Genomic DNA, 12,957 nt, shown 5'->3' on the forward strand with positions numbered 1-12,957 from the left:
TTATGGACTGCCTGGAGAAGACGTAACAAAGAGGATTGATGAGGGCAGAGCAGTGGACGTGATCTATATGGATTTCAGCAAGGTGTTTGACAAGGTTTCCCAGGGGAGGCTAGTTAGCAAGGTTGGACCTCATGGAATACAGGGAGAACTAGCCATTTTGATACAGAACAGGCTCGAAGGTAGGAGACAGAAGGTGGTGGTGAGGGTTGTTTTTCATACTGGAGACCTGTGACCAGTGTTGTGTCACAAGGATTGGTGTTGGGTCCACTGCTTTTCATCATTTATATAAATGATTTGGATGTGAACACAGGAGGCATGGTTAGTACGTTTGCAGATGACACCAAAATTGGAGGTGTAGAGGACAGTGAAGAAGATAACCTCAAATTATAACAGAATCTTGATCAGATAGGCCAATGGGCTGAGAAGTAGCAGATGGAGTTTAATTTTGATCAATGCGATGTGGTGCATTTTGCAAAAGCAAATTAGAGCAGGACTTATATACTTAATGGTAGGGTCCTGAGGAGTGATGCTGAACAAAGAGACATTGGAATGCAGGTTCACAGTTTCTTGAAAGTAGAGTCGCAGGTAGATAGGATAGTGAAGACGGCGTCTGGTATACTTTCATTTATTGGTTAGACTATTGAGTACAGAAGTTGGGAGGTCATGTTGTGGCTGTATAGGACATTGGATAGGACACTTTTGGAAAATCACGTGCAATTCTGGTCTCCTTCCAGAAGGATTTTGTGAAACCTGAAAGGGTTCAGAAAAGATTTACAAGGATGTTACCAAGGTTGGAGGACTTGAGCTGTAGGGAGAAGCTGGATAGGCTGGTGCTGTTTTCCCTGGAGTGTTGGAGGCCGAGAGGTGACATTATTGAGGTTTATAAAATTATGAGGGGCATGGATAGGGTAAATAGGCAAGGTCTTTTCCTCGGGGTGGGGGAGTCCAGAACTAGAGGACATAGGTTTAGGGTAAGAGCAGAAGATATAAATGGAAACCAAGGGGCAACTTTTTTACACAGAGGATAGTGCGTGTATGGAATGAGGTGTCAGAGGAAGTAGTGGAGGCTGGTACAATTACAGCATTTAAAAGGCATCTGGATGGGTATATGAATAGGAAGGATTTAGAGAGATATGGCCATTGGGACTGGATTAAGTTTGAATATTTGGTCGTCATGGCTGAGTTGGACCAAAGGGTCTATTTCCATGCTGTACATCTCTATGACTCCAAATGGACCGGGATGAGTGCCTCTTCTCTTCACCTTCTTCCTCCTCAGTTGTTTACCATATAGCTGGCTGAGAGGGTCTTCCCCCACAACCACCCTCCCTCACAGCCCCTCCCTCCTTGGTTGGCTGCATGTCATATTGCTTTAGGAAATCATCCCTGATAGATTCCTAATTCAGATTGCCAATCATGTGAGGTGTTCCTCCTTGCTTGCTCCATCAAAACCCCACATGTTTACAGTGTGCAACAAGCTGAAAATTCAAAGAGGAGTGGCATGTCTTCATATAAAAAATGAATATACAATAAAGCAGACTCACCAAAGGCAGAAACTGCTCACTAGGAAGTGAATGGGCAGACTGTGCTGACAAATTGTCAGAAAAGTCGGCTTCATTTTCATCTGCAGACAAAGTGACACAAGAGGTGGCTCCACGCAAGGACTCGGAAAGTGAAGCATCTGATGAATCACTCTGAATGGTCTTGGAAAAGGTCCTCTCAGTGACTCGACCCTCTGTTAAATTGTGAAAGTTGGACTCAGAACACCGAACCTGACTTTGCGAGCCACATTTGTCCTCTTCAGAGTGAGCAACCACCTCACGAAGTTTGTTCTGAAGTTCTTTGATTTCCTTCTTGTGTTCAAGCTGGAGCTCCTCCACTCGCCTACAAACATTCATGCAGAGACATTTTCAGATTACATAACTATGCTCACTATGAATGGAAATAAAACTTGTGTTGGAAGCATAAAACATGAATTCTCCAGTGGATGTTGCATGAACCATTTGGACATTTTAAGGGAATTTTGACCAAAACAAATTATGCAAAATTGATTTTACACCTTGAAGGTAGAAAACCTCATGCTGGTATCTGGTCCAGCCCACACATCACTCTAGTTACATGGCTCTAGTGACTGACTGTCCAGTGGGCTAATAAACCACTTTAAAGTTATATCAAAACCAGTACAAAGAGTAATAAGAACAAACAGGGTGGTCCATTTAATTAACACAGTTTTAACATAGCAGCACCATTATCACAGTTGTTCAAAATGGCAGCCCAATATCACCTTGTCAGGGTGACTAGGGATGGGCTGATTTTTGTCAGAGATGCCCACTGCTTAAGGGTGAAGAAGAAGGATCCTTAGAAGAAAATTCTGTAATGTAACCAATCTATTAAGGAGATCTCAATCAAGTCTTTGACCATCACCAGCAACAACACACAGACAGAATCAAAGTACTGTCAAAGTGCAGAAGGCAGCTTTGCAGTCCAACATATGCCGACTCTTCAAATGACCACCTAACTTGGTTCCATTCTTCTACCTTCCTTGCCCCCTCCCAAGCCTGCAGATTCTGCCTTTCCAAATAGCAGTCTAATTTTGATGCCTTGATTTTACCTGCTTCTGCCACACTTTGTGATGTGACCCTTTTGCTGTGTGAGGTTTGTTGTCCTGTTGTTGTCGATCAGCGTTTCATTGCATGAATGAATGAGTTGGACAAGATTTGAGGAGTCAGGGGTAAGTTACCAATTACAGAAATCCAAGCCCTGGAGCTGCTCTTGTAGCGATACAGTAGTAGGTTTATGGTTGGTCTAGTTCAGCCTTTGGTGAATGGTAAGCCCCAAGATGTTGATAATGCAGGATGTTGACAATGTTAATTTATTGACCCAGATATTTTGATGGATAGAGGACAATTGGGAGAGTGAGTACATTGGGATCCTGTGGAAACCCAGATTTATCAGACTCCATGGGAATTACCTTGGAAATTTGTTTATCAACGAACAATTCTGTTGCATTCAGAATCCTCTGAAAATTACACAGAATAAGTTAGAGGAATGTTGACTTGTTCTAACTCCAAAGTAACTATTAAGCCGATCCACAACTCCCTGCTGAACATCTCACCTGCAATCTAACTATATGTTGCATTTACACAACAATCACTCTCCTACCTGACCTGATTCCAGCTCCCTGCACCCCTCTACCTGCCATGTTTTTGCCCATTCATCAAGTCTGTCCAAATTCTCCTGAAGCCATTTCACATTTTCCTCATAGCCATCTAGTTTTCTGTCATCTGCAAACTTGAAAATTTTAGTTTTGGTCCTCACATACACATAATTGATATATGCTGTGAACAACTGGGACCCCAAATAGCATTAATCCTGGTGGTACCCCACCAGTCACAGTCTCCCACACGAGAATGATCCCTTTTATTCATACGTTGTTTTCTGTTATCAGTCTTTAATCCATGCAGTACACAACAAACTTGTTTAAAGTGCTTAAATTTGATGAAGTCCACCATAGGAGGTTGCTTAATCAAAAGAATCCACGTATACAATATTCATCAACTCCCTGTTATCAATTTTGTTAGGACTTTCTTCCAAAGACTTTACAAGACTTAATAGACTATAGCAATTTCTCTACTGTTGATACAATGCCATTAGGTCTGCAATTCAATTTTTTCTCTCTTCCTCCCTTCTCAAATAGTGGTGTGAGACAGGCTTTCTTAAAATTTACAGGAGCCATTCCTGAAGCTACAGAATTTTGAAAGATGATCAAAGACACATCAATCATCTCAAAGCTGCTTCTTTCAACATTTTGAGAAAAAGAACATCATGTCCTTTGGAATATCAATCTTCAGTGCCATTAATTTATTCACACAATCTATTCTCCCGAGTCCCTTGGACCTTTAATTTTGGAAGATTTCTTGCATTTTTCACAATGAAGATGAGCATAAAACTAATCATTTAGATGTTCTGCCTTTCCTTTATTCCCTATTATAAATTCCACCTCTTCCTATTATTAACAAAACACCTCCATTTTTAGGTACAATTTGAAGCTTTTAAAGACCTTTTTGATAGTTTACATTCATATTCTCTTCTGACTTTCATGATCCTCTATTCTAAAATTCCGCCCCCGCCCCCATCCTCAGGGCTATTACCATTTCTGGAAACTTTATAGGCTTTTTCTTTTAATATTACATAATCCTTAATTTCTGTTGTTAGCCAAGATTGACTGAGCGTTTTTGGGTTTTTTGTGACTTGATGAAATGCATAGTTGCTATAAGCCAAATTACAGCTCTTTAAAGACTATCCATAGCCTGCATACAGCCATATCTTTTAATCTATTTTCCCTAAATCAATTTGCCACTCGTACCTTCATAATTTCCTTTGTTGAAATTTAACACCCTCACTTCACATTCATCGTAGAATCATCATTGAAACCCTACAGTGTGGAAACAGGCCATTTGGCCCAACAAATCCACACTGACCCTCCGAAAAGTAACCCACCCTATTCTCCTATCCTATTGCTCTAGATTTACCCCTGAATAATGGACTACACACCCCTGAATATTATGGGAAATTTAGCATGGCCAATTCACCTAACCTGCACATCTTTGGATTGTGGGAAGGAAACCAGAGCACCCGGAGGAAACCCACGCAGACACGGGGAGAATGTGCAAACTCCACACAGACGGTTGCCCGAGGCTGGAATCGAACCCGGATTCCTGGCACTGTGAGGCAACAGTGCTAACCACTGAGCCACCATGCCACCCTAAACATTGAACTATGTGAATTCCAAATATAAGTGTGTTATGGAAGTTTACGATGTCACACATCCTTGTTCAGGAGCGTGTAGGATAGGTCCATTAATCAGGGGTAAATCTAGAGCAATAGGATAAGAGTCTGGGTGCGTTACTTTTTGGACTTGTTGGGCCAAATGGCCTGTTTCCACACTGTATGGTTTCAATGATGATTCTATGATGAATGTGAAGTGAGGATGTTAAATAAAATGATTACTAATTAGTCCTTTTCAAATTATATAATTCGAAAATAGCTTGTTCTCCAGTTGGTTCTACACATATAGTGCTTTAGAATACCACCCTACTACTCTCCAGAAACTCAACCTCCACTGCATTACAGCTCATTAGGTTTAGCCAGTCTGTAAGCAAATTAAAGTCATCCACAATTTCTTCTATTCATGCTATGTGCTTCTCTAATCTTCTGTTTAACACCATTTCTTATACAGCCACTCCAGTTTGGTGACCTATAAACAATCATAAGGGGTTCTTACGACATCATAGTGGTATCCCAACCTCTGAGCCAGCAGGCTTGGGTTTAAGATCCACCCACTCCAGACTTGTGTAATAACATCTTCAAACACACTGATTAGAAAATAATTTTAATATTGGTGCTTGCGTGGTGCAGTGGTATTGCTTCTGTCTCTATACCAGGAGGCCCAGGTTTAGCTCCCATCTGCTCCACAGGTGTGCAATAACATCTTGGAGCAGGTTGAATTGAAAGTATCCGTCAGAATATTGCGATTCAACTTCTACCTGCTCCAGAGGTACGTCACAACAGGTAGATTAAAATTAACTATAAATAATCATACTAATGTTTGCAGCCCCTTGCTGCAATCAGCTTTACTCTCATACCAAAGTAAGAGGCAACTTCTAGATGCAGAAGAAATATGCACCACCTTTTACCCTTTCCCCCAAATTCCTATTTTATACTCCGTGCACTCATGCAGTACTTTGCTGACCAAAACAGCTCTACACCTAATGAGGGAAGTCTCTCTGTATGTTTTCCAAAATAAAAACTGAATTCAAGCTTCTGAAAATTGGAGGTGGAGAGCCCCATTTCAAGGCTGAAAATGCAAACTCAAGTTAGAGTAATTTTCAGCAAATTCCTAATTTTAAAAAAAATTGGACTTTAAATAGAAAATAAAACTTTAAAACTTTCTCATTCACCAGTTCTCAATGTGACAGGCACAAAGGGGTGAGGGGTAGGATCCAGAGCCACAGTATTACGGGTGGTGAGGGAGGGAGGCTAGGCACTGCTCAGGGCCCTTCTGCCCCTGACTATTCTGCTATATAAGGGAAAGGTTTCATTTCAGGTAAACTCCACATTTCTAAGGAAGCCAGGATCAGAAGATCAGGTTGCAAGAGTGGAGCTGAGTCGCAGCACAAAATAAATTTGGAGAGAAATGGCAACACAGCCACTAGCGATTTCTTGGAAGGTTTATTATATTTATGTTTAAATATTCCATTGCTACTCATTACCTTGTTTGTAATTGTGCTGCACATTTGAGAGTTCTTCCACTCCGCTGCATTTCTACTATGCTGAAACTTTATTGCTGGAACAGCACAGCAGGTCAGGCAGCATCTAGGGAACAGAAGATTCGACGTTTCGGGCACATGCCCTTCTTCAGGAATGAGCAGAAGGGCATGTGCCCGAAACGTCGAATCTTCTGTTCCCTAGATGCTGCCTGACCTGCTGTGCTGTTCCAGCAATAAAGTTTCAGCTTTGATCTCCAGCGTCTGCAGACCTCACTTTCTCCTCGTGCATTTCTACTATCCCTTGTAAAGTTTTTATTTTTAGCTTCATGCTGGCTTTTGCTTCATTTATGTCCCACTGCACGCTGAAAGTTTTCTGCAGGAATTTCTAACATTAACCAATTGATCTCAGCCTTGAAAGTCTACTCTATTCCTCAGGATCGACAGGAAATTTTGGAAGCAAAGTGTTGCAGCTTTCCACTATACTTTGTATTAAAAAAACTCCCTATTTTTGCTCCTGAAGCAACCTGGCATAAATTAGGGGATTAGTTCCACCTGCTGTTGATTCTCCTCTCAGAGGAAATAGTTTCTCATTTGCTAATTTGATTTGCCTTTGCCATTTTAATCACTACAGTTACATCAGTTCTCAATTTTATATAGAAAAGGAACATGAGCCAGGTTAATACAATCCATCTTTAAACTTCTGTGGATTTGTTTACTTTTAGATATTAAAATATTTGATAAATATCACTGGTTTTCTGAGTTAATCACAGATATTGTGTCTATGACTGTAGGGTTTGGAAGGTATTGTAAGTGTAACTGATGAATTTTTATTCATATTGACGCATTTGGTAATGTTGAGCAAAAATGGTCTATCGCTAAGTTGAAACAGTATCCTAAGTAACTACTGCAAAATATGTAACCTTCATGTTGTAGCTATGAGATAATAGATATTACATCTCTCTAAATAATGCCTCAGATCTATAATTTTAAAAAGATCCTCATGATAGGAGTGTCAAGGGCAAGATTTATTGTCCATCCCTAACTGCTGTTGAGCAAATGGCACTGACTCATCTACAAAGGAGAATCTGCAGTATGGAGCCAGACCAGGATACTAAGGATAGCTGTGGCTTAGTAGCCACACACGCAGATGACAAGCAACATGAAATCGACTGGGACAACACTACTATTATAGGACAAGCCAAACAGAAACAGCCAGGGAATTCCTAGAGGCATGGCACTCATCCACAGATTCAGTCAATAAGCACATCGACCTGGACTCAATATACCGACCACTGCAACGGACAGCTGGAACTGACAACCGGAAGCGGCAGATTCAAACCACCACAAATGCCGGAGGAAAGATCACAGAAGTGCTTCACAGGAGGCTCCCAAGCACTGAGGATGTCATCTAGGCAGGGGACGAAACGTCTGCAACACAAATTCCCAGCTCGGCGAACAGAACCACAACAACAAGCTCCCAAGCTACAAATCTTCTCACAAACTTTGAACAGGGATAGGGTAGATGGGTGGCTCTAGGTGAGATGTTCTTTGAAGGGTTGGAGTGGACTTGATGGGTCAAATGGCCTGCTTCCACGTTGTAGGGATTCTATGAGGATCATTATTAGTGATACCAGCATTTAATTTCAGAGTTATTACATGGTGTGGTTTGAACACATATCTCTGGCACATGAGTTGATACTCCAGAGATGATAAACAAGTTAGAAATCAAATGTAGTGCATTAAGATGAGCTTTAACATATATTGCCTGACAAAGATTCCATACCTATCCTCTGTTTCTCTGATATCCATCAGCTTGCTCTGTATCTGTAACAGAAGCTTTTCATATCTGTCCTGAGACACTTTAGCAGATGTCTCCAGCTTGCTTCTCACATCAGCCAATTCTTTTTGGAGCTGCTGGTTTTCCTGTTCCAGTTGCCTCAGAGATGAAAAATAGCCATCACGAAGATCTGATATTGAACAATTCTGCTGTTTTTGGAAAAAATGGAGAGATTGTTATTCTTTCCCCTTTCTCTCTCCTCCCCTTTGGAAGTCATAGATTCTTCTAGCTTATCAATACCAATCTTCAAGTTTCAATCTAGTCACAGACCACTCAACAAAGAACATCACTGCTGACCACAATCTTATTATCACGCACCATATACACAGCTCAGAATGAGTTTGGAACTCTTCTCAATGTCTTAGTCATCTAGCCCAAAGGCAATGAGGACAGTTATGCTGCCTGACATTGCAAGCCTGGCTGAATTAAGCAAGAGTGGTTGGATTAGCTAGGATCTTCTGTCAGGCAGTTAAAAAGTAGATGAGTGTCAAAGGTACACTCAAAACCATAAATCAAATGCTAAGCCCATAAAGAAATTAGCTGCACTGTTCAGAAACAACTTTTCAAAACAAATGTTTCAGCAACCAAGTCATTAACATGAAAATGGCAATAGCTGCATTGGGTAAAGCTAGATGGTTTTTGACAAAAATAAAACAGAGAATTGCAGATGTTGGAGATCTGAAACAAACAAAACCTGAAACTCATGGTGAAACTCTAGAGGTCTGGATGCATCTGTGAAGAGTTAATATTTTGAATCCAGTGACCCTTCGGAATCATTCTGAAGAAATGTCAACAAACTCAAAACATTAACTCTCTTTTCTCTTCACAGATGTTTCCAGAATCCTGAGTTTCTCCACTAACTTATGTTTTGGCAAAGGTAGTCTTGCACTTCAAGTAATATACAATCTGTTCTGGTTCTACTTATCCTGGAGGAATAAATATGGACAAGATTAATATTTCTCCCAATTTTCTTCAGATTTCAGATTTTGAAGTCTATCTCACTGAACAGATTGAATCGTGGTTTGTGTATCTGACACCTCTGACAGCGCAATACTGCACCACAGAATGTCAGCATAGATGATGTATTCAAATATTTGGAGTAAGACTTCAATCCACATTACCGCACAGTTGAAGCAAAGGGGCCAGAAAATCAGAGAAGTAAAACTATGTGGCTTGCAACAGAAACGATACTTGATCTCAGACCCTCTGCTGGAAGAGTCAACTGGGCTGTCACTTTTTTCCTCATTCTTTGTCCTAATGTTCACTAGATTCAAAGGCAGACAGCAGTATCCTTTCAATCAACAGCTCAATACTGAAATCAGGGCGAACGCTCATGGTCAAGAAATACTGCCAATTTGAAGTAAACCCTAACTTGGCACTTCCTCACCTAATAATTCTGAATATATATTTATTTTATACATTAATTATCTAGATGCAGGAACTGAGGCATTTTGGCTAAGTCTGCAGATGATACAAAGACAAGTGGAGGGACAGGTAGCATTGAGGAGATGGGGAGATAGCAGAAAGATTAAGACAGGTTAGGAGAGTGGACAAAGAAGTGGCAGATAGAATACAATGTGGGAAATTGTGAGGTCATGCACTTTGGTAACAGGGATAAAATTCTAAACAGGGATAAAATTCAGAAATCCTTTGTGCAAAGGAATTTGGGAATCCTCGTCCAGGATTCTCTTAAGGGGTGGCACAGTGGCTCAGTGGTTAGCACTGCTCCCTCACAGCATCAGGGACCCGGGGTCGATTCCTGCCTTGGGCAACTGTCCATGTGGAATTTGCACATTCTCCCCATGTCTTTGTGGGTTTCCTCCAGGTGCTCCGGTTTCCTCACACAATCTAAAAATGTGCAGGTCAGGTGAATTGGCCATGCTAAATTGCCCATAGTGTGAGGTGCATTAGTCAGTGGTAATGGAGGGGAATCGATCTGGGTGGGTCACTCTTCGGAGAGTCAGTGTGAACTTGTTGGGCCAAAGGGTCTGTTTCCATACTGTAGGGAATCTAATCTAAACTTGCAGGTTGAGTCAGTAGTAGGAAGGAAAAATAAATGGCAATTACAAAAGCAGTGATATACGTCTGAGGCTTTATAAAGCTCTGGTGAGAGTGTTATGAGCAATTCTGGACCCCATACCTCAGGAAGGATGTACTGACTCTGGAACAGGTTCTAGCGAATGAACCCAGGAATGAAAGGCTTAACATATGAGGAGCGTTTCAGGACTCTGGGCTTATACTTAATGGAGTTTAGAAGATTGAGGGGGGATCTAACTGAAACTTACAAAATACTGAATGGCTGGACAGAGTGAGTGTTGGGAAACTGTTTCCATTGGTAGAAGAGACCAGGACCAAGGGCACAGCCTTGGAAGGGAAGGCCTTTTAGAACGGAGATAAGGAGAAACTTCTTCAGCCAGAGAGTAGTGAATCATTTGAATAATTGCCACAGAAGACTGTAAAGGCCTTTTAAGTATATTTAAGATAGGGATAGATAGGCTCTTGAGTATCAGTGGGATCAAGGATCACAGGGAGAAAGTGGGAGAATGAGCTTGAAAAAATGATCAGCCATGATTGAATGTTGGAGCAGACTCGAATGGTGGTATGGCCTAATTTCTGCTCCTATGCCTTATGGAGTAATATGCCCTTATCCCATCTACTTTTAACATTGCTGCTAAACGTTCATTTTCCAATTTCAGTCTCTAACTGAATTTGGGTGATCTGGAATGAAAGAAAAAGAAATGCACTTTAATATCTACTTTAAGTATTGAAGCATGAAATATTACCAATTATTCAGCATGTGTCCATTTTGATCTTGAAATATGTGAAAGAATTATATTAAAGTGTATTAAAGTGAAAATCTCAAACTAAGTCAGGTTTGTTAAAATTAAAATAGAATATGAAGCACAAAAGTAGAACCAGTCAATGATGGTGGTTGTACTCTATTTACATCTTCTTTCATCCTTCCTACTCTAACAATTAGCCATAGGACAGCAGCACTTCACAGGAGGCTCCAAAGCAGTGAAGGCATCACATAGACAAGGGACAAAATGTCTGCAAATCAACTACCCAGCTCAGCAAACATTCCCACAACTACGACAACAATTAGCCCTCCATTCCTTTTGCCCTCATATGCTCATCAGGCCTCATCTTAAACTTGTTTGTCTAAACTATTTCCTGCTGAATCATCATTTGATTTCTTGGTGACTATTTTATATTGATGGTCTCCAACTGTGTTCTTCCTCACATAGTACCTCTATCACAGAAGAAAAATACAGCAGCACTTGTTTGCAAACACCACTACCATTCATGGAATTGCAGGAACACCTACCTTTTTCATCTTTTCTGTTCACACGATCAAAGGCCTCAAACACTCCTTCCAAGTGAAGCAGCAATTTACTTGTATTACTTTCAGTTTAGTTTACTGTATCCTCTGGTCAGAGAAAGTGAGGACTGCAGATGCTAGTTTCCAAATCTTCCCTCCCCACCACCTCATCCCAGATCCAACCCTGCAACTCGGTACCACCCTCTTGACCTTTACCACTTGTCCATCTTCCTTCCCACCTATTCGTTCCACCCATCCCACCGACCTATCACAATCACCTCCATCTTCATCTACTTATCGTCTTCCCAGCTACCTTTCCCCCAACCTCAGCCCAACTCCCACCCACACACATTCCTGAGGGGCTTATGCCCGAAACTTCAACTCTCCTGTTCCTTGGATGCTACCTGACCTTCTGTGCTTTTCCAGCACCACACTTTGACTCTGTATCTACTGGTAACCCTGAAATGTGCTTCACAAGTGGAAAGGTCAAAGATAAATTGGGTAACCACTTTGTAGATCATCTCCCTCTGATCTTCCGGCTGGCTATCTGTTTCTACACCTGCGCCCATGCTGACCCTCTCACTCTTCTGGCTTCCAGAAAGCTCAATGTTAACTCGAGGAATTGTACATGTTTTCATAGGTACTTTGCAGTTTTCTGTACTCACTATTGAGTTCATTCATTTCAGATCATAATCACTGCCTATTTCGCATTCACTTTCTTTGTACATTTTGGTTTGACTGTCTTGTTTCCTATTTGTTTATTTTCAGTGGCAACTATTCACCATTCTGCTGTTCACTCCCATGTGAGACATACCTTTGGTCTTTTTGTCCCACATTCACTCCCTTTTGTCTTGCATCACCAATCTGAGTATTTTAATCTCTCCTGGCTTCCAACCTATCACAGACTTTTGCCTTGTAATCTTTGTCAAACCCTTTTTGGTGACTACTTTCATTTGCTTTAAATCTTCTATGTTTCAATCTCTTTCCAGTTTCTGATAAACGATCAATCTCTCCTAACAGGTGCTGCATAACCTGTGTATTCCCAGCATTTTCTGATGATGTTTCAGACCTCCAGCATTTGAAGATTTTTATTGTGTATTGTCAAGTCGATGAGCTTAGCAATAATCTCTATACTTGTCAATTCTATCCCTGTAGAAATATACTCCAATTTTTGAATTGCATTTTATGGAATTATTAAATGGCTATTCAGTTTGAGCATTTGCACTCCCACTCTGCACCTCATCTAGATTCATATTTTCCAAGTAATGGAAATATTTTACTAATCTTATGAAAACGCAATAGCTCACACTAATGTGGTGAAATTTATTTGCCAATTACATTGAAAGTTTAATATTGTCTTCTTGTAGTATGTTCTAATTGAATAACCCTCTATTTCATGTTTCTGCAAAATTGTGTTTCAAGGCTAAATTATTGATACAGATTGTGAACTGGGGTCTCAGCAGCACTGATCACGGAGACTCCATTTTCCATCTATCACTCTTCTGCTTTGCTATCATAGATTAACATCTACA

General features: G+C 40.8%; 1 protein-coding gene across 6 annotated transcripts in view; it reads right to left on the reverse strand.

Annotated features, from left to right (window-relative positions):
* Positions 1–12,957, reverse strand: part of cep63 (centrosomal protein 63) — a 110,949-nt gene that overhangs the window by 3,793 nt on the left and 94,199 nt on the right. For 5 of the 6 annotated variants that reach the window (XM_043701679.1, XM_043701678.1, XM_043701675.1 and 2 more), the window contains 2 exons: positions 8,050–8,252; positions 1,542–1,881 (listed from right to left, as the gene is read on the reverse strand). In XM_043701679.1, the coding sequence (XP_043557614.1) occupies positions 1,542–1,881; positions 8,050–8,252 (543 nt within the window). The remainder of the gene's footprint in view (positions 1–1,541; positions 1,882–8,049; positions 8,253–12,957) is intronic. The other variant, XM_043701677.1, reaches the window with a different exon arrangement.

Source organism: Chiloscyllium plagiosum, chromosome 13, assembly GCF_004010195.1.
Source record: "Chiloscyllium plagiosum isolate BGI_BamShark_2017 chromosome 13, ASM401019v2, whole genome shotgun sequence".
NCBI lineage: Eukaryota > Metazoa > Chordata > Chondrichthyes > Orectolobiformes > Hemiscylliidae > Chiloscyllium > Chiloscyllium plagiosum.